We start from the raw sequence: 20,452 nt of genomic DNA on the forward strand, positions 1-20,452 counted from the left end.
CAGCAGAGAGCATAGCAGAACTTGGTTACTCTTGTCCCACTCTTCCTAAAGCAGACATAAGTGCTCCTGTTTTTTCAAGGCATGCCTCGTTCTTTCTGATTCATGCTGGAAAAGTTGAAAAGAGTCATTAGCAGAGAGATTTGTTGCAGCCTGATGAGAGAAACAACCCCTGGACAGCCTGGTGGGAGGGGCTAGGGTTACACTGCAGAATTTCATTCCCTCTTCCCAGATTCCCCGTGGAAGAACAAGCATCTGTCAGGAAGATGTCAGTGCCCTCCCTCATTAAGCATGAAGGCAGTCTAGACCTCTTACAGAAAGGTAGATGGGCCTGCAGCTCAGTGTGAGCAGAGACAAAAGGACTGTGTTCGAATGCACTGGGGGAAACACCACAATTCTCTTGTTACTGTTTTTGCTTGGTTGTTCTTCTGCCAGGGCAGGCAAATAAAACTTACAGGTGACATTACTGTATAAAAACTTTGTTTTGCCACCTCCACTTGTTGACAAGGAAGACGAGTTTTGACTTACAGAAGCAAAGTGGAAGTCCAGAACTCCAAGAAGCAGGCTATTCAGACAAGTTGTTTTAACCCTTTTGTTGATCTGTTACATCCCCCTTGGAGTGGGCTCAAATTTTAACTACACCACATAAGAACCAACCCAACTATAACTGTAAGGCTTGCAAATGACAATATTTGATTTCAACTCTGGCTCAGATGATTGGGGGAGAAAAAAAAAAAAAAAAAGTGAGTTTGAAAACACAAATCCTTCTAGCCCAAATTTTGGAAAATACATTCTACCCCTGGAGCCAGTCAAGAGCTGCTGACTGCTTCTGAAACCTAGGTCCCTTCCCCAGGATGCTGACTGTGGTCCATGGGCTCAGTTTAAGGTACGGAATTGAGCCCTGGGGTCTCCTGAGTCTAACTGCACAAACAGGGATGAGCACTAGATGGCAGAGAGGGCTAAAAAAAAGGCATTTTGGTTACGGCCTACACTTCAAAAAATTCCAATAGCCGAGTGGTTTTAGCGCTACATGAATCATTCCTACTGGAGCAAACCCAGCTCAGCAGCCCCTGAAGTGAAGCTGACAGCACTGAAACATAAAAATTCAATGAGTGAAATGAAAACAACACAATTTACAAATCAAAGATTGTGTAAGAACACAGGAAATGTAAGAACACAAGGACTGGCCCCAACAGAAAGTCTCCATCAGCTGCCTTGTCTGGAGGGCAATATTCACTAGCTATGTATACAGTAGATGATATTGACCTTTGGGTGCTTTTCATTCCTTGGGTGTTTTCCATTCTTTACATTTACTTAAAAGGAATTTATACCCTGGCACACAATGCATCATCAAGAGCTGCAATCATTTTTTAGCACGGCCAACTGTGCTGTATTTGCTGGGGAAGCCCCTTCCACCCTCCCTGCTCTCATATGTGGAGCCCTAAGCCTCCAGCTCCAATGCTGCATGAGAGCTGCTGCTGCAGCTGATAGCAGCGACACACACGCTGGACACAAGGGCACTTCACTAATAAAAGACCCCCTTGTGAATGTGCTTTGTAACCAAACCCCTTTTCCCATGCACCGAGAGGGGGATATGTTCTCATCCTGTCCAGGAGAGAAGGCTTGCTCAGGCACCTGTCCCAAAGCCTGTCAGTATATCACACATGACAAGACTGATGAAGCCACGCTGGGGAACATTCTTCTGTTGAAACCACGAGCCTGAGAACCTCCACTGATATTTCCTACCAGAAGATGCCCACATGAATGCCTCATGCCACCCACCATGGCTCAGAAATCCCCTGGAAAGCTTGCCTCAGTGTGAGGTTTCCTTAACTGTCCAGCAGTGAAGCAACAACAGTGTATCTGCTCTCTGGTGGGATTTCCACTGGAAAACTTGGGAACCATCCCAGTGAAGAGCCCAACCCTTGATTCCCAGTCTCCTGACAAACCTGGCAGAACTCTGCCTACTCAAAGCCCCAGCAGAGAATTTATTTATAGATGATACCAGAGGAAAGAAAATTCCCCATTATATTTCATGCTAGTCACCGTGTCCTCCTTGTCAGCCCATGAGCTCTGTTCAATTTGCAATACCTGCTGTTATTAAATTTAGTTTATATTGACCAGTGCTGCAAAGCGGGAGGAGGAAGGTAGGTGTTTGTTGTTGGTTTTGCAGGAATCTGGATGTTTAAATTGTGGGGAAATTTAGGTAAAGACGTGAACATTCAGACTAAGATCTCCGCAGGGATTTCCCAGAGGCTGGATAATTCACCACCGCCTTCAGCTTGCTGGCTGAGGAGCGGCAAAATCAGCCTGGGAGAGGGAATGATGAACGTGGTCAACGAAAAGCTTGGAGATGGACTTTTCCATGCTGCTAAGGGAACAGGCCGCGGCTGGGAAAGGCGGCACACGGGAAGGGAAAACAGCGGCTGAGGGGAGCCCTGTCCTCCCGGGGGCTGTCAGGGAGCCGCCGCTCGCTGAGGAGCGGCTGCAGCCCTTCTGTCCAGGGCGCAGAACAAATTCTGCCGCCAGCTTTCACTGCAAGTGTCGCTTCGGGCTGGTTTTGTCTTCAATCGGCGCCGGGCCGCGATGGCCCCGCCGGGCATCACTGACTGCCAGCCCGGCTGGGCGGAGCCATGCCCGGCCGCTCCCGCCCGCCGCCGCCTCGGCCGCCGAGCCCCCGCCCGCGGATCCAGTCCCGGGCCCGGCACCGCCCCCGACACCGCCCCGGCACGCCCGAGGTGCAGGATCGGCCCGGAGCGGAGCGGTGCCACCATGTTGTGCGGGGGTGTCTCGGCGGCCCGGGCCGCCACCGACGAGACGCAGCGGATCGCGGAGCAGGTGAGGGCCGGGCGCGCCCCGGGAGGGTCCCGCAGGCCGGGAAAGGCCCGTGCAGGGCCGGTCCGGGGCCACGGTGTGCTCGGCCATTGCTCTGCGCGGCTGGGCAGAGACACCGCCCCCCGGTGAAAGGTGGAAGGAATGGGGAATGCACGGGGCAGTCGCCGGCTCCCGGGGCTCTCCTTCCCTGCGCCCGCCTGGCGTGGCCCTGTTGGCTCCAGAGGGACCGTGGGCAGCGCTGGGTGCGCGGGGAAACGCGACAGAGCCATTGCCTTGAGCTCGGGGAACGAGCTCCTGTGCTCCTTACCGAATCTGTGCGTACGTTTGGCGTTTTGGTTCTTTGTTGTTTGCCTGGGAAGGGGGGGATTGTGTGGGGTTTTTTTTTTTGAGGGGGTGAATCGTAGAATAAGTAAGAAAGCTTCTTCGCTGCTTCTGCTTTTCCCCAACACAGAATTCAGCTCCAACCACTGCCGGCTCCAAATCCTGATACTACTTGCAGTACCTGAAATTACTGCTGATGTTATTGGAGCACATGCTTTTACTCTAAAAATGCCATTGTGCAACTAAGTTCTTTCAAAACACATGTTCTTCTTTTTGTCATGGAAACTCAAGTTCCTTCTGCTTTTTGGCTTTGTCGGCTAGGATGTGGTAAGCTGGGGAGCGAAGATGAAGGATGTGCTCCAGCCTCTGACACTTTGTCAATGCCTGGGCCTGTTCCCCGTGCAGGAGGAATTCCCAAACACATACAGAGCACCCAAAGGCACAGCAGCCACTGAAATCAACATTTAGCTTGTACAGTCTGAGGATTCTGTGTTTTAGGAAAAGGATTCTGTGTTTTAGATGTGCATCTCCTAAGCACCAGCCTGAGTTTGCAATAATAAGAACATGATTGAGAATTGCTGAGAGTCATGATTATTGCTTTGACCTGAAAGGCCTGCATGTCATGTTAAAGGTAATGCAGATATGCAATTAACATGGCTTAAAACTAGGTTTGAAATCCTGACTTTCTGTTCTGTAGCACGCTGCAGTGGTTTGGTAATCCAAAAACAAAACCCTGTTGGATTCAGAAGTGAACAGAACTAACCAAAAATCTGATGTTTTCATCTAAATCACCTAAATACTTTAAAATTTATCCAGCTTGTTTTGACTAACAGTTTAAATTACTTCCTTTAATGAAATACAGGTGGGAAAACCCAAACTTGAAACTTGCCCATGTACTCATATCCTCGTCTGGATGCTGCTGGAGAAAATACTAGTTTTGTTAGTAGCCTTCTCAAATAGCATTATTTGCTTAAAGTCAGGTCTTTTTGGAGATTTATTACAGCCTGCCAGTTTGCTTGCCATAAACATATTGTCTGTTCCTGCTTTTCCAGTTCTTGCCTTCATTTTACAGTTTCGTAAGAATCCTTGTGATGGCCGAATGCTGTTCAGTTTTGTGACCCACAGTGGATGTAGTGTCACACGGGGCAGGAAAGCTTCCTTTGGCAGTGTCTGGCTTGGTAATCCCATAGGAACAGCCTCCTCAAGGCAAGGATTTCCATCCAGGCCTGTTCAGCTTTGGCACCTCACTGGCAATGTGGCAGAGCTTACCCAGGGTCATTCTGAAATTCTGAACCATCTGCTTTTTAGTTAACTGCTCTGGCAGTGCAGGGCGAACAGGCCGTGCAGGGCAGTGGAGAGCCCTCAGAGCACGATCATTTCCAGCCCTGTGCCTGAATCATGGATTGTTTGGGTGGGAAGGGACTGCACCTCCTGCCTGAGCACAGGGTCAGCATCCTCAGGCTGCTCAGAGCTTTGTCCTGTCAGGTCTTGAAAACTTCCACGGATGGAAACTGCACAGCTTCTCTGGACACTCCTGCTGTACTGCAGGAAAAATGTTTCTCTTTATATCCAGTATGAGCCTCCAGTTTCAGTTTGTGACCATTGTGTCTCATTCTTCTGGCATCTGGAAAGTTTCATCCCTAGAAAGACCCTGGTACTGGAAAGTTTTCTTCAAAGCCCTCTGAGCTGAGCTGAGCAAGCTCATTTTCTTCCTCTCCTCACAGCACAAGTGCTCCAGCCATCCTGGTGTGCTCATGGAGTGCTCCTGGTGACCCTTCACTGGGCTCACTACAGTTTATTGGTGTCTGGCTTGTACTGGGGGCAGGATTCCACATTTCCTAACAAAGGCCGAGTAAAGGGCAATAATCACTCGCCTGTCTTCTGGCTAGGCTCCTGCTGATGCAGCCCAGGATGCCATTAACTTTGGTACCACCAGGACACAGTGCTGGCTCCTGTCCTCCAGGCTGGCTCCTGTCCTCCAGAACTCCCAAATCCAGACAGAGATCAAGAACCAGGTCTTTGGGAGAGTATTTCTGTCTGGGATCTCCCTCTCCACACTGACTCAGGATGCTGGTTTGTCACATGCTGTGATGACTCACTGCCACAAACGCCCTGACAAGCTTGCAGCTGCAGGACTCTGAGCTGTCTGCACCCAGGGCCCAGTGTTCAGCTCGCTGGTGGAAATACAAAATGTGCTGAGCTGGGGTGATTTACTGACCTCAGAAACCAAAGCTGCCCAGTGCCTAGGATTGCTAATGGAGTACAGGACAGGAAAGGGTCAGCAGGAGACTTATGTCTGCCCTGCTGCTTAAAATTTGTAAAAGTGTGGTGAAAACTGAAACCACTTGCTCCAGCCTCTGACTGAGGAGAAGGGGAGGAGGCAGGAGTGAATCGTGGTGCTTCTGGGGCTGTGCCCTTCAGTGCATCTTAGAATGCAGCTTGGATTTCCTTATGGCAAAAAACAAACAGGAGAGTGTCCAAACGTCATTATCTTGCTTGTGACATGCTGATCATAACCTGGAGAGAGTGCAGAGGTATGGCCTCTGAGAGAGAAGGTAAAAAGCATGGACACAGCTCACAGGGACAGGATGGTCACTGAAAAGGCACCAGAGTTCTGGGAGTTGGAGAGGTGTGAGAACACACCCTGTTGCAGGAATGGTTCTTCTGTTCCTGCTTCACCTACAGCAGCACCTGACCAGTGGCAAGTTGGCACCTGTTTTTCCTCAAGGAAGCCTGTGGGATTTAGGCAGGAGTGCAGATGTATCTATTTTCCTTGAATTTAGGGAGAAGGAGAGGTACACCATATAGCTGGAGAATCTACTCATTGCTGGTACTACTGCCTTGGGAGTGAAGGGAGGGCTTTGCAGTGATGCAGTGCAGGAGGTGCAGCCTGGAGCAGGCAAGGACTTTCAAGCAAGAACTTCAAGACTAACTCATCTTGCCCTGCAAAACAAAGGCTGAAATCTGCTTTCCTGACCAAGAATTTTCCATATAGCCACAATGTGCTACAGTGCTCAGTGCAGGAGAGAAGAGCTGCATCTCAGGAGTTCATGGCTCCCTCTTGGGTACTGGACAGGTTATTTTGACTTCTTGAGCACTGTTTTGCAGTTTGAAAACACAGATTCCAGCAGACATGCTGAAAGAACTGCCAAGTGTTTTCCAGACTTGGTGTCAGCCTGTAGTGATTGACTCCCACCTCCAACTCAGCTTTGCCACCTCCCTAGATTCCTGGTCCTGCTTTCACACAAAACTTAACATGATTCATTTTGATCTTTTAATGTCTTGGAAAAGCAGGGGAATTTCTGTGTTGGGGAATTCAGCAGAAGTGAACTGTAAGCCTGAAGTCCTAAATACTTGAATTTTGCATCATTCTTAAAGTACCTATTGTTTCCTTAAGGTAAAAGCTCAGCTAGAAGAAAAAGAAGGGAAAACCTTTGATGTCTTCACTGCAGTGGAGTTTAAAACTCAGCTGGTTGCTGGAACAAACTACTTCATCAAGGTAGAGGACACTGGGTTGTTTCTCTTATATTAATGTGTGTAATCTTTGGAATGGTGGGTTTTTTTCCTTTCTTAACTAGAGGAGAATGCTTACGATTTGACCTTAATAAGAAAAAAAAATTTGTGCATTAAAAAACCACAAATATCCACCTCCCAGCCCCTCTCCCTATCTGTTAAATACGAAGATCCTTTTTTCTCCATTTTCATGGGAAATTAGGTGGTATTTCTGCAAAGTCACGGCTCCTAGTCTGGTTTAAAACAAGCCAATGGTTTTTCTCACTGCCTGTCAGCTTCTCCATCCTCAAACCAGCCCAGCCTCTGCCACCCCTCCTGCTGCAGGCTCCCCCTGCAGGGATCTCACTGGATTTCGTGCTTTGCAGGTCCACGTTGGGAATGAGGAGTTCATGCACCTGCGGGTGTTCAAGAGCCTCCCCCACGAGAATGAGCAGCTGAGCCTCCACAGTTACCAGGGCAGCAAGACAAAGCACGATGAACTGGCTTATTTCTAGCAACCTTCTCTGCTGTGTTTCCCTGGTTGGTTCTTATGTGCATTTTCTACAGGCTGTAAAATGTTGATTCCTGCACCAACAAAGGCAGGAAAAAGTGTCTTTTTTTTAACATCATGGTGTAAAAAATCAATTTCTTTTATGCCATTCCCTTCCTGTGCAATCTCCAAACTGGAGAGTCACAGGGCCCTCCTATTACCTGTACTAATGTAAACCCTACTTTTATTGCAACTTAACTTAGGCTTTAGTGCAACTTAACAAGAATACTGTGGCTGAGTCCTGTTTGTGGACTTCCTTGGTCTGGAAATCGGAAGGGGAATGACACCAGCACTCATATATTTGCAGCAAGGAACAAGAGGAAAGCCTCGGTCTTTTCTGTGCTGTTTTGCAACTGTGAATATATGTGTAGATTTAAATTGTACTTTATATTTTATGGGCAAAGACCTGATCAGAGACTCGAGCTGAAGCAATTTTGCAAGGAAGAGAAAGAGGCTTACAGTAGTTTGAGACAAACATTCCCTTGGTAATCATGCTCATCCTCTTGCAGCAGTAGCATGTAATGTCCCATAGAGGGTGTGTGAGTTTAAAATACCAAACCAGCTTGCTAATGTTTTCGGTCCTATGGAAAAGTTCCTGGAAAGGAACTTAAGCTGGACAAGCATTTCTGCATTTATAACAATAAACATTTCTTTTGACTTGAGATGGCATCTTTGACTGGTGCTTTAGTGTTCTCTTCTCTCAGCTTTTTTTCCTTAACTGTTTTTTATATCCAGATAATCTTATGTTTATTCTATATCTTAATTAAGAATACTTTATTTTAGTCTTGTGACAGATATGAAAGATAACAAGAAAGACATATGCAGGCATATCAGCAGCAAAAGGAAAATATGGACAGTAGCTTTCCAAACTTATTTTATTTTACTGTCACAAGCAGAATCCCCATAGGATTTGCAGAGGTGAGGCACTGCAACACACTGTGTCTTAGAAATAGGTCAGAGGGTCATCTCTGGTTTTGCCAGTCTGAAAACTGACAAGGCTGGGACCTAGGTTCTCATGAGGAAGACTCTGGAACACCTTTAAGTGGACATATTCGGCATCTGAAACTTGGACCTAGAAACCAAAAGAGCGGGGAAGTGAGAATCAAGGGCCCAAAGCAGGTTCAAACAAAAGGCTTGAAAGAACATCTTGACTCAGGATCTTAATTGTAGATGTGCCTTCATTTTTACTTCAACAGCTCTTATCCAAGTCTGGGCAGTAACTGGTGGCAGAAACTGTCTACACCTGTAGAAAACTATTAAAAAGCCTCAGGTGAAGGGAAAATGAGCAGAACTGCTTGGGTGCAGAAGCAATAGGAGAAAGGTTTTGATGGTGTCCTATTTCAGTCACCAGGAAGCCAGCACATTTGCTCACAGCTTCCTGACACACTCGTAGGAGATGAGACAATGAGGAAACCTCCATGACTTGGGGGTGGGACACAGTGCAGACACCATGTCAGCTCCCAAGGGGTACAGAAAGATCTAATACAGAAAGACCAGCACATGGTCCTGAGAAGCAATGACAACCTGAAAGCCAGGATCCCTGGTCTGCAGATTTACTCCAAACACATCAGTGCCTGAACAGGGAACCTGATATATCCTGTGCTTTTGGGAGTGCCTGGAATAAATACTCTTCCAAAGAAATTCACCTTCCCCCCTAGAAAGTCCTCACATAAAGACTTGGTAGGAAGCTGTAAAATTTCATTCTTAAAGAGCCAAGCATAACAGTGCTAAACTCTCCCTTGGTGAGGGACATGGAAACTTTAATGCCTTAGGCTCCAAGAGGATTTTACATGCTTTCTGGTGGCTGCAGTGAGGCACTATGCTTGGTCTGGGTTGCATTTCAGCTGTAAGTCCGCTGGTAAAACATCACATCACATCAGTGAAGCGGAAGATTCAGTAATAGAAAAGAATGCATCTTGTGATGGAGTTTGTTCCAGTTAATGCTAAAATGAGGATGTATTCCATCAGTGATGTTTTCCATCACTGGTAAAATTGGGAAAGAAGAGACAAATCATCCATTTCCAGTGTTGCAAATGGATTTCTGCTAAGTTCAGTAATAGATCAACCTTTGTTTCTGAGTTAAGAGTTCTTTTAAGGAAGCACCTGGGAAAGAAGAAGGTTTGGCAGCATCTGTCCTTCCTGGATCAACTAAGTATGAGAAGTGTGGAGCTAATGCTCACAGTGTCTCTGCAGAATTACTCTCCCCCAAACATTACAGGGCAATTCCTCTAATAAAAGAATTATTCCAGTTCCCTTGGAATAAGACATACCCTGTCAGGCACATGCCCACACACACGTGGGGTTTCAGCAGTCACAGGCCATGCCTGCTCTGCTCCAAAAGTGCTTGCTGGCCTTCGTATGAATAACACACCCAGACATTTCTTCTGTGCTACTTCACAGAAAGCTGCTCACATCCATCGGTCAGGGTTTCCAGTAGAGGAGGAATGGTGCAATCAGAGGGCTCCAAATTAAGCATTACTCATTTTTCCTCTGGAGCAGAGAGGGGGTTTTGAAAATACAGAAGGAAGCAGCAGGCAGGCTGTGTACCTCTGCAGCACCTGACACAGAACCAAAACATCAACACACCTGCTTGCATGCAAAACTAGTCAGCAGACATGTGTGCACTGCATCACAAAATTGATTCTCTCTTTCCATCAGTTCCTCAAGCTGACTTCAGTTTCATCCCAACAAACACAACTGAAGGACTCAGACACTATTTTGCCATGAAAGGAAACAGGAGACCAGTTATGACTTGCTGAAATAATTTGAGTTGGGAAGGTAATCTCTAGTCCTTGAGGGGGATGATCCCAAGAAGCTTACCAGTCACATCTGAATAAGCATAGGGCATGTTTTATAATATTTATATTCCTGCTCACAGTAGTGCTAAACAGAGGAATTTTATAAGCATTTGGAGGTAGTCCCAACTTCTGTTACTCACATCAGACAGTTTTCTATGATGTTTGCTTCTCTTCCTAGCTGTAAGCCACTCTGCAAGTCACCTGTAACATTTAATTCCACAACACTCCCTCCTACAATATATACAAACCTTAATAAAGTACATTGTCCCAGCAACCACTTGAGTCTTATATGCTATGGCTGTAAAGACAGCACAGTTCACGTTTGCCTGGCTTTCAAACTGTGGCTTCACCTGTAAAAAGAAAGGGAAAAATGATTGGCAGGTTCATACTAAGGGATTTCTTTCATATATACCACTCCAATTTTCATCCTTCCACACATACTTCCTTAATGAAATGCCACAAAGTGACCGAGGGCACCCTCAAGCCCCTCGTCCAAATCATCAATAAAGATATTAAACAGGACTGGCCCCAACACTGAGCCCTGGGTGCACCACCTCTGACCAGCCAGATGTAACCACCTCTCCCTAGGCCCCGCCATCCAGCCAGTGTTTTCACCCAGTGAGCAGTGCACCTGTCCAGGCTTCTTCAGTAGAATGCTGCAGGAACTGGAGTCAGAGGCTTTGCTGAGGTCCAGGGAGACAACATCCACAGCCTTTCCCTCATCCACTAGGCAGGTCATGGAAAGAGATCAGGTTGGTCAAGCAGAACCTGCCTTGCATGAACCCATCCTGGCTGGGCTAGAATCCCTGGTTGTCCTGCACATGCTGTGTGATGGCACTCAGTATGAGCTGTTCCTTGACCTTCCCTGGCACTGAGGTCAGCCTGACAGGTCTGTAGTTCCCTGGATCCTCCTTCCTGCCATTCTTGTAGATGTTCTTTTAGAGGGGCATCAAATTAGCCAAACTCCCGTTGTGTGAGACCTCCCTGGTTCACCGGGACCACTGGTAAATCACGGACAGTGGCTTGGAGAGCTCTTCCACGAGCTCACTCAGTACCCTCAGGTGGATTCCATCCAGCCCCATAGATTTACACATGTTTAAGTGGAGAAACAGGTCACTGTTTCCTGCTGGATCGTGGGAGCTTCATTGTGTTCCTTGTCTCTGTCTTACAGCTCAGGGAGCTGGGAGGAAAACTGGTCTGACTATTAATGATTGAAATTAAAAAGGCTTTAAGTACCTCATCCTTTTTTGTATTTTTTTGCGGCAGTGATTTCCTCAACATCCAGCAAATGATGGAGATTCTCCTTAGCCCTCTTTTTATTACTTATGTATTCATAAGAACACTTTTTGTCATTGGTTTTGGCAGTGACCGGAGTTAAGTTCTAACAGGGCTTTTGCCTTTCTGACTTTCTGCATAACCTCACAACACTTTGTAATCCTCCTGAATTGCCTGCCCCATCTTCCAAAGCTTATAAACTCTGTTTTTTACCCTGGGTTCCAGCCAAAACCCTCTGTTCAGCCAGTCCAGTCTTCCTCCCCACCTGCTTGTCTTTTGGCACATGGGGACACCCTGCTCTTGCACCTTTAGGATTTCCTGCTTGAAGAATGCCCAGCCTTCCTGGATCTCTTTGTCCTTCAGGACTGCCTCCCAAGGGACTCTTTCAACCAGTCTGCCAAACAGGCCAAAGTCTTCCCTCCACAAGTCCAAGGCAGTGGTTTTGCTATTGCCCCTCCTTACTTCTCCAAGAAATAAAAGCTCTCCTATTTCATGATCACTGCACGAGCACCACACAGAAAGCAGACAATCTCTCCTAGGCTGGGTGACGCGGTGCCCCTCTGCACATGACACCCACGCTGATGACCAGACGCATTACTGAGTTTGGGCAGAGGAGCAGCGTCAGTGCCAGCCTGCTCAGGCTGCCCTGGGCCGGGCCAGCAGCACCTCAGCGCTTCTCACCACCCACCTGTTTCACAGGAACCCACTGAATTAATTAACTTTCCCAGTACAAGCATCTATAGCTGGCTGCCACTCCCATGACATTCCTTCCTAGCAGGAAGGCCACAGAAAAGCACCTAAGCAACATCCAGATCATTTCCTAAGAGCCAGACATTATCATCCTGTTCAGCTTCCTCATGATCTCTTACCCTGCTCTTCTGCTGAGTAGCTTCCACAGGGTTTCTGTCCCCAGGAACGAACAAGTACACTTTCAGCTGAGGAGCTGCTAACTCTGGCAAACCAGGGAAATTTTAATTCCCAACAACCTTCCAGCTGACCGGGGCAGGGGCCTCCTAGAACGCTCCTAAGTGGCAACTTTTGGTTCATGATATTCCTCTCTCAGAACAAAATAAAGCCACTTCTCTCCAGTTTTGCCCTCTCTCCTCTGGCCACTATTTCCCCCATTAGTTATTTACAGACTGAGCCTTCAGTAAAATCAAGAAGGCAAACAGCTCCTTAATCCTCAGGTGAAAAAATTAACATTCCTAAGTTCTTATCTAACAGCATCCTAAACCCAAAACATTCCTCAGTTTTGGGCAACAGCTGTGCAACAGGGAGACCAAATAAATAACATTCCTCAGCTCACTAATGATGACTAGAGACAAGGCACAGGTATAAGTAAATAATTATGTAATCCCATGAGCAGACAGACCTTGAGCATCCCAAATTCTGCAAACGCTCTTCACAGCTTCACTGAAATCATAGGAATTGCTTCTCTGCTCAGCATAAAAGCCCCCTAAAATTGTTTCATGAAAAGGTGACACATGCTGGAAGGACAGCAGATTTCCCCAGCATAAGGTTTCCATAAAAATATTTTCCTTAGAGAGCTATACCAAAGCCTCTGCAAAGGGCGAAAGGACCAGGAAGTGTTCTCTCTCCTGCTCTCAGCACAGGGCAGAAATTTCACCTTGCAGAAAATAAGAGCAATAAACAATCTGTTTTCATTTTCCTGAAGCTACTGAGAATAAAAGAACACTAAAATTAGGATCAGTCCTTTTCTGGAATCAAACAGAAACTTTGCACTATCCACATTTCAGATTCCATACGTGCCCTGTACTCTGGGAGCATTAGCACTGCCTGAAACCAGCATTCACATTTTCAAGTGCCTGTTTGCTCACAGACACCCAAGTGCTGTGGTTTCACCTCCAATACACACTGTAAGACTTCTGATGACCCATAAATAACACAGCCCAGCACTGAAAACGAAGCTCAGTATCTGGTATGGTGCTCCAGGCATTTCACAGACTCGTTAATTAAATTTCACAGCCCTCACCTGGCCCCATCTTAAACATGAGGAAACAAGAATGGCAAATACACAAAGGTGCTGCAAGTCCCTTGCGAGGGTCACCCCTCCATAGGTAGAAGCGAATTTCTGATCTCTGCAAGTGCTGCTCCTTCAAACATTCCTGCCAGCATAGAAGGAACAGTGGTACTGCTCCCAAGTAATTCAGTCAGTGCCCCCCAAACAATTGCAGATCATCCACTTCTCTTTCTGCTCTGCAGTAAATCATCTCTGACTAACCCGTCACCCCAAACTCCAGCCCTTCCTCATGTACATGTCCCCAACTCTGGTGACCCCAGCTGTGACTGACCAATAAAGCCCTATAATGGAAGAAGGCTCAGAGGAGCTGGGGAGGGTGATGTTCCACCCATGAAACTCAGGGAATAATGCAGGGTGTGACTGACCACAGCTTTTGCAAATAAGATGACTATCTCAACACAAAGGTTGATCACAGGGTGTTTTTTGATAAATAGCTCTGTCAGTAGAGGGGATCATGTGGTGATGTAACTCCCCGAGTTCATTAAGATAAAGCAAACACACCCCTGAGTTGGCCAGACCAGCACGGGGGAAGTGAACACATGGCTCTGCCCAATCCTGAGTATAAAAACTAAATGGCTGGACGAAAGAATTTTGAAGAAAACTGCTGGCTAGAGCTGACTTCAACCCACACCCCCCTTCCCAGTCACTGAGGATTCCCAGTGTGGTGACACAGAGGGTGCTGTACACCAGGAGTGCAGAACATCCTGGTGTCCTCAGAGAAGTGGGATTGCAGTCGCTACATTTTGCTAAGAGTAACTTAGACCTGTATCAAGTTACCAGCATATTTGTATCGCTCTGGTAAATCGGACACCTCGTGTAACATGGAGTGTCTTCCAATCAGTAAACTGAATGTTAAAGTTATTCCCTCCACCTGTGGACTACAGAAAAGAGCCCTGTCAGAGTACTGGGCTGCCAGGTCTCAATTGCAAGATCACAGAAGATGTGGAAGGATGCTGCTGCAAACTCTCCTCGGTGGCACGGCAAAGGAGAGAGCTGGGAGCCCTGCATATCAGGTATAGTGAGTGTGCTGCAGTATTGGCCAATGCATTCAGCCCTGCTACTTCCAATTTTTGTTTCCTCAAAGAGTGCCTGAGTGCAATTGCCAGAGGGACAAGAGCTCATCTTTCAGAGGCAGAAGGGTGAAGACAATTGGGTGGGTAGGAACCCCTTTTATTCCTCAGGATGCATTTTATACTTTCTTTAAGAGGAGCTGCTGCACTGCAGGGCATTAGGGGATCTGCAGAGGTACTGCTCACAGAGCTGCTCCAGTTCAGGACCACTGCCTGTAACCAACCACCTGGCAACTGGGCTCACTTAGTGGCCTGCCTTGTGCCAAGCTCATCTTGACCCACCAGCAGCCCCTGTATCACAGCTGTGACTCCAGAAAACACATAATGCCAGCAGGGAACACAATTTAAAAGCTTTGTCCTGCATATATAATTCTTTACTGCATACCAGAATGCGGTTTGTCCTGTGCAGTCCTTCACTGAGGAATGAACTCCACCAGGTACAACCTCTTCCCTTCCAATATGCCACCTCTCATTTCAAACAAGTGACCTCACTGCTGGCATAGCAGAGCTGGGCTTGGAACTCCACACAGACATTAACTGAAGGTAGCCAGTACCATGCCTAGCCATGGACAAAGAGCAGACAGAGAAGTGGCTTGTCTCAGTCTTACCAAGGCACTTCCTACATAGAATGCGGAGAAAACACTGCCAGTCAAGGGGATTCCCACTTTCAGCATGAGCCTCTTCAGTTTAAAACCTGGCTCAGTCTCACTGGCTTTACACAAGCTTCAGGAATGGCCTCTTTGCACACAACTTAATCTAGAGAGAGGGTGCAACTCACCTGGTTAACAAGCTGCTGAACTTCTGGAGTGGCTGGCTTGGTGTCAGATAAGCCCCCAGGCATCATGGTGGCAGGTGACTTCTCTGAAATGATGAGTGGCTCTGAAGAGGGAAGTTCAGTGCAGTCTGAGCAGAGTCCCCGGGCATCTCACATATATACACACACACATGTGTCATGGAACCATGTGACCTGCAACACACGGAGCCTACCATTACTGAACTGGAGGAGACAAGCGGGGAAAAGAGGGGGAAAAGCAATGTAAAGCACTGGCAATATTATTAATAAATGTAAAAAGCACTTAAAGTAGTGTTTATGGTCTTCACATCCAAAAGAAAAGCAAAGCCTCCAGTCACCCACATCTTAAAGAGAGTTGGTTTGGGCTGCAGCTGGAACCTCTTGCCTCCCCACCCATGTGCAGATGACTAGGCTGAGCTCTTGGGAAACTGATCAAAGACACACCCAGTATTTCCCAACACCTTTACTGATCAGAGAAAAGGATGCAGCACTTTCCTTAGTGTAGGTCCCGTTTAACTTGAAATTTTATTTTCTCAATATCCTTCTAAGTGGGGAAATGGGAGCAGATGGCATCTTACATTCAGTGACGTGACTTTCCTCTGCCTGACCAAAAAGGTGCCAAGGTAAACACCAGCAACAGAAGTAGAAAATAATTCAATCCCAGATTCAGGTAAGTACTGCAAATAAGGCATTTCTGCTTCTTTCCCATCAAAGCAAAAGCTGCATTCAGGAAATCATAATAGCAACTGAATGTGCAATAAAATCTACTTTTTAACTCCAGTGCCAATTTCCTGGAAGACAAAGTACAATCAAAAAACACAAAAGCTATCCCATTTTCAATGTACGCTGTTGAACCAGATCACATGAGAATGTATAATCAGAAGTATTCATTCTGCAGTTACAGTCACAGGGCACAGTCACATTCATGAATGTACAAAGCTCAAATCCTACTGGGGGAAGGCTAATAACTGCTAGCAGCCCTCCCTGGTAAGGGACAACTAACACTTCAAGACCACAGAAAAAAATTAGTCCCTGTCAATATTTCTGCCATCTCCCTCTCCAGCAAATATGAGGAATTTTGTTCCACAGCAAGGACCAGAGAAGCAGAAACAGACCAGAGACTTTTTGGTCTATAGGGGCAGGTACATGGGAGCAGGTGAAATGAGAATATATACTGCACACAGGCAATGGGCATTTCTGCTGGGATCAGCATTAGGGAATTTGCTGGGAAGAGGTGGGATTATGGCCATAGCAACAAACTTATCTGTGTCCTACCCATACTACTGAACCTCCTCCTCACAGATAACAAATGATGCAAGACACTGTAAAAAGTGCTTCAGATCTGACTTCAAGGCCTGGTTTTGGTACAAAGCCCCTGAGATTGAGAAACTGGGGCTGTAGGGACCCTACACTCAACAGTACTGATGAGTATTACAGCATGCTACTGAAAAAGATACTGCAGAATTTTCCAGACTTCAGCAGCAGTGTTATGGAAGTGGACAAAAAGCATTTGAGGAAAAATCAATTGTCCTGAGACAATATTTTTGTGAACAGAGAGAAAAATCCTTCCAGTTCTCAGGAATAAAGGGAGTGACAGCTCTTAAAACTGTAATTCTGCCACTTTCACCAGCTTCTCTCCAGATGAGGAGTTCCTCAGAGTCCTCATTCATGGAACTGATGACAACTCAAACCTTCTTTTGCATAAGACCCTGCTGATTCACTCAAATGCTGATCATGTTCCACCACCTGTTCCACCACAGCAGGACAGATAAGTTAAGGAACTCGAAGAGCCAGTTCACCTTACTGAGGCCAGAAATCAAAGAATGTGTCCAACAACTGCACGGCACCAGTGCTAAAACAGGGCATTTTATAAACCTCTCCACTCACCAGGATACAGATCCTGCTAATTTCCTTGGGAAGGCATGTTAAGATTCCCCAGGGCAGCAGTACATTCCTGGAGAACTCCTGATTCTGTCTAGCAACAAATACACCGAACACAAAGTCTAGGAGGGTTCATTTATAATCTTGGAAAGACTCTAGGTGTGAAATTAAAGATATTAATGTTGCGCGGAAGCCATCCACTGGACTCCACATTTCTGGGTTTGCTGGCTTTTTACTTTAAAGCATAACAACTTTTTTTTTCCCCCAGAATGCACAGTTGTGCAGAAGGGAAAAAAAAAATCAAGTCTAATAGTCAGCAAGTTGATGCGGAAGTTTCCTTTCCACGGCAGTGCTAATGGCTGTCCCAAAATCCAGTGATATTTCTAAGACTGGGATGCAGTACTCATCCTGCACAAGTATTCAATGAAACCACTTTTAAGTGCTGACATTTCACAGACCTGCGATCAAAGATGACCAGAGGCAACTGATCAACCTTATCTGGGGCAACTCCCACCTCCACCCACCCCTCTCTACACTAAGTTTTGGATGTAATGAACCAGGATTTGGAACACTGCCTTGAAAAGAACAGCCACCCCCACACCACCTCTTGCACAACAAGCTGAGTGTGCCCCCTGCAGTGTTTGAGACGTGGCTGGTATCACGTACCAGGCCAGTGTACACTCTCCATCAGCACAACTGGAAGCTTCCCCTCACATCACTGTGCTGCTGTTATCTTGGAGACTCTCTGCTGGGACATCACCACTGGCATTCTGTACAGCTTTGAAGCTGAGTAACATCTTGCACCAGGTACTATTCCAACACAGAAGAAACAGATCTTTAGCACTTGCAGGCCACTACTCCCTGGTTCTGTTTAAGCAATTTTAAGAGTGCCAAGCTAGTGTTGATAAAAACACCAGTACAAAACAAAGCAAACAGAATAACCTCCACCAAAATCCAAACCCCAGGGTTATATATTTACAAGTAATTTTTAAACCATGAATGAAGTCAGCTCTGTAGAAATGATTGTGAAAGCCAAGCCAGTAAGGTCAGTCTTCTGGTTTCCCAGTGGCATGTAATTGTGGCTGGACATGACACATGGGCTGAATGTCTTTAAGAGCTCCTAGAGGAAAGCAGCCCTCCATGTACCAGCTGAAGATCTGTTCTCATCGTCACAGGAACAGCCACCTTGATTTTCAACATGCTGGTCTGCAAAAAAGGTTTCCCCTCCTGCTACCCATCCTGATTTTTCAAGATTTCTGACATCGTACATGAACAAGGATCAACAAAAACCTGACCTTCAGCAGCACAAAGTTATCATAACCCAGCCTATCCTGAGCCTCTTCCTCTCAGTCTGCCTCAAGACAACTGAAATCTACTGTTAAAAATATTCTATAAAGAAATTACCTGTTTCATCAGTCTTTCATGCCTACAGGCTGCAGAAGACAACAGCACTGAATGCTAGAAAAAGAACAACACCTCTTTCTATTTCACAGAAGGAAAGATGCTCAAGCTTGAGAAGACTTTCCAAGCATGTGGGATCTGCCCACCTCTATTCACCACTTGCAAGCAAAGGGAAAGCCCCAGTGGAGGAGGTAAGGCATGCACAGGACTCTGGACATGGCCATCAACTGTGCTCATGCAGCAGAAGAAGAAGAAACAGAAGTTAAAACCAGGGAAAGGATGGAATTCTGCTCTTTGTAGGGTCCACTGTTTGACCTCCATATGACAGCAAACAGCCCAGTAATTTTGTAACTACCTCAACAGTAACGTTGAAGCAAGGTTCAATCCCTGACTAAACACCATCCTGGAATCCTCAGGGGCCCCTAGACACAGAATTTACCTGCCTGTGTCCAGCGTGGCACACAGCTCACACCAATGCCATTTGCACACTTGCCAAACCCTCCCCCTCCACGTTCAGCTCCGAGGTTCTCAGGAACCAGCAGAGCCGCGTCCTCCTGCCCCGCGCCCAAAGTGTGGCATGCAATTCCATTTACTCACCGTGTGTTCCATCGAGTTCAACAGCAACTGAGCCACCTGACTGGCCGTGGACTACTGTAAGAGACACCCTCTGTGCTCAGAGCAAACTAAATAAAGCAATTCAATGTCTTACTGCAACCCTCTGTATGCAAGCACCCCAAGAAGGGATGCTGGGGATTTAGGAGTCTTCTCATGATATCAGTTTTTCATACTTGGGTTTGTAAAGGACTATTTGCTTGGCCTTATATCCAAACTGAAAATAATTCTATGTTGGGCTGATTTTTTGGAGTTGTGGGTTTTGGGGTTTTTTAGCATAGTTTCCTCATAACTAATTTTTAAAAAAAATCTGTGTATCACATCCATTTCACAGGTCATTTATCACAGCATCTGCTTAAGTGAAGAAGCTTTCCACAACAGCTGAGCAAACATCTGGGTAGATAAAGGAAGACAATTATTAATTCTCATTACATTCCAGTTTATGCAGAAATAAAAAATTAAATTTCAAGACTATTGATCCAAGTCTACACACACTTATAGAAGTTTCTTTGTACAACTGACTTAAAAGGAGAATTTGTCCTTGCAGTTGATCCAAGCCCAGGAGAGAACAAATATTTTAGTCACCTATACTAGAGGTCAATAATAAAGTACCAACTTTGAAATCAAAACTTACTGTTCTCAACATCTCATTAATTGACCATCATCTCCTGTTGAAATTTCATCAGTGCCAATTCAGCCCAGAGTGATGAGCAGTATTTGATTTACACTTTGATGATAAACAATTATAAGAATTTAACAAGTGAAGAACAAACACATTTTCTGCTTTCAGAGTTGCAGAAAAAGAATGAGAAATCTTCAAGAATGAGTGCTCCAACTCAAAGTTCTGCATAAAGCAGTTGCAGTACCTTGAGGAAAAAAAGAGGGGGAAAAATGAAGTTTGAACATTAGGATTTACATCCTCAAAGACTTAAAATATATTTCTACCTCATTCTCAAAAAAAGGTGAGATGAAATGACCATGGTGCCTAAAAAGAAAAGGCCTCCAAGCAGTTTGAGTCTTTACTGCCCGAACAACTATAAAACAGATGCTGCTGCACAGATCTTTGCCAGCTTGCAGTAACACAGGTACATTCCTTCATTTATTTCCCTCTTCCTATATATTCAAAGTTTTAGGGATGTGAAAGTATATCCAGTAATTTCATTGCTGTTGCTGAATTCCAAAATGTTTGCAAGACAGAGCCTGTATTTTTAGGGCTCTGTTTAAGTTCAGTAGTTCTTAAGATCATATCAGCTGGCAACCACACAGACCCTGTCACTTGACTGTCAGCCTGAGATAAATACAAAATAAAAAGTAAAAAGTAAAATATACAGGTGTAGTTGCAGCAATTCAGCTTTCCTCCTACTCATCTGCCTTTAAATGCTGTGT

General features: G+C 46.0%; 2 protein-coding genes across 2 annotated transcripts; one reads left to right on the top strand and one right to left on the bottom strand.

Annotated features, from left to right (window-relative positions):
* Positions 1-2,681: 2,681 nt before the first annotated feature.
* LOC121351713 (cystatin-B-like) lies at positions 2,682-7,857 on the top strand. The gene is made up of 3 exons (XM_041464075.1): positions 2,682-2,835; positions 6,551-6,652; positions 7,032-7,857. The coding sequence occupies exons 1-3, from the start codon at positions 2,770-2,772 to the stop codon at positions 7,158-7,160; spliced, it is 297 nt and encodes a 98-aa protein (XP_041320009.1). The 5' UTR covers positions 2,682-2,769; the 3' UTR covers positions 7,161-7,857.
* Positions 7,858-8,043: 186 nt separating this feature from the next.
* LOC121351562 (cystatin-A-like) lies at positions 8,044-18,669 on the bottom strand. The gene is made up of 4 exons (XM_041463798.1): positions 18,458-18,669; positions 15,158-17,863; positions 10,242-10,343; positions 8,044-8,267 (listed from the first exon to the last, which is right to left on the bottom strand). Exons 2-4 carry the CDS (start codon positions 15,221-15,223, stop codon positions 8,139-8,141), a joined length of 297 nt encoding a protein of 98 aa, XP_041319732.1. The 5' UTR covers positions 15,224-17,863; positions 18,458-18,669; the 3' UTR covers positions 8,044-8,138.
* Between the last annotated feature and the right edge of the window lie 1,783 nt (positions 18,670-20,452).

The sequence above is a fragment of the Pyrgilauda ruficollis genome, unplaced genomic scaffold (genome assembly GCF_017590135.1).
Source record: "Pyrgilauda ruficollis isolate IOZ18807 unplaced genomic scaffold, ASM1759013v1 scaffold17, whole genome shotgun sequence".
Classification (NCBI taxonomy): Eukaryota; Metazoa; Chordata; class Aves; order Passeriformes; family Passeridae; genus Pyrgilauda; species Pyrgilauda ruficollis.

Excerpts from the sequence above, each read along its gene's own strand:
- LOC121351713 (XM_041464075.1), top strand. The coding sequence starts at position 2,770 with ATGTTGTGCGGGGGTGTCTCGGCGGCCCGGGCCGCCACCGACGAGACG. Across the intron at positions 2,836-6,550 it reads CGCAGCGGATCGCGGAGCAG|GTAAAAGCTCAGCTAGAAGA; the intron begins GTGAGGGCCGGG and ends TGTTTCCTTAAG. Across the intron at positions 6,653-7,031 it reads GAACAAACTACTTCATCAAG|GTCCACGTTGGGAATGAGGA; the intron begins GTAGAGGACACT and ends CGTGCTTTGCAG.
- LOC121351562 (XM_041463798.1), bottom strand. The coding sequence starts at position 15,223 with ATGATGCCTGGGGGCTTATCTGACACCAAGCCAGCCACTCCAGAAGTT. Across the intron at positions 10,344-15,157 it reads TTCAGCAGCTTGTTAACCAG|GTGAAGCCACAGTTTGAAAG; the intron begins GTGAGTTGCACC and ends TTCTTTTTACAG. Across the intron at positions 8,268-10,241 it reads GGACAATGTACTTTATTAAG|GTCCAAGTTTCAGATGCCGA; the intron begins GTTTGTATATAT and ends TTTGGTTTCTAG.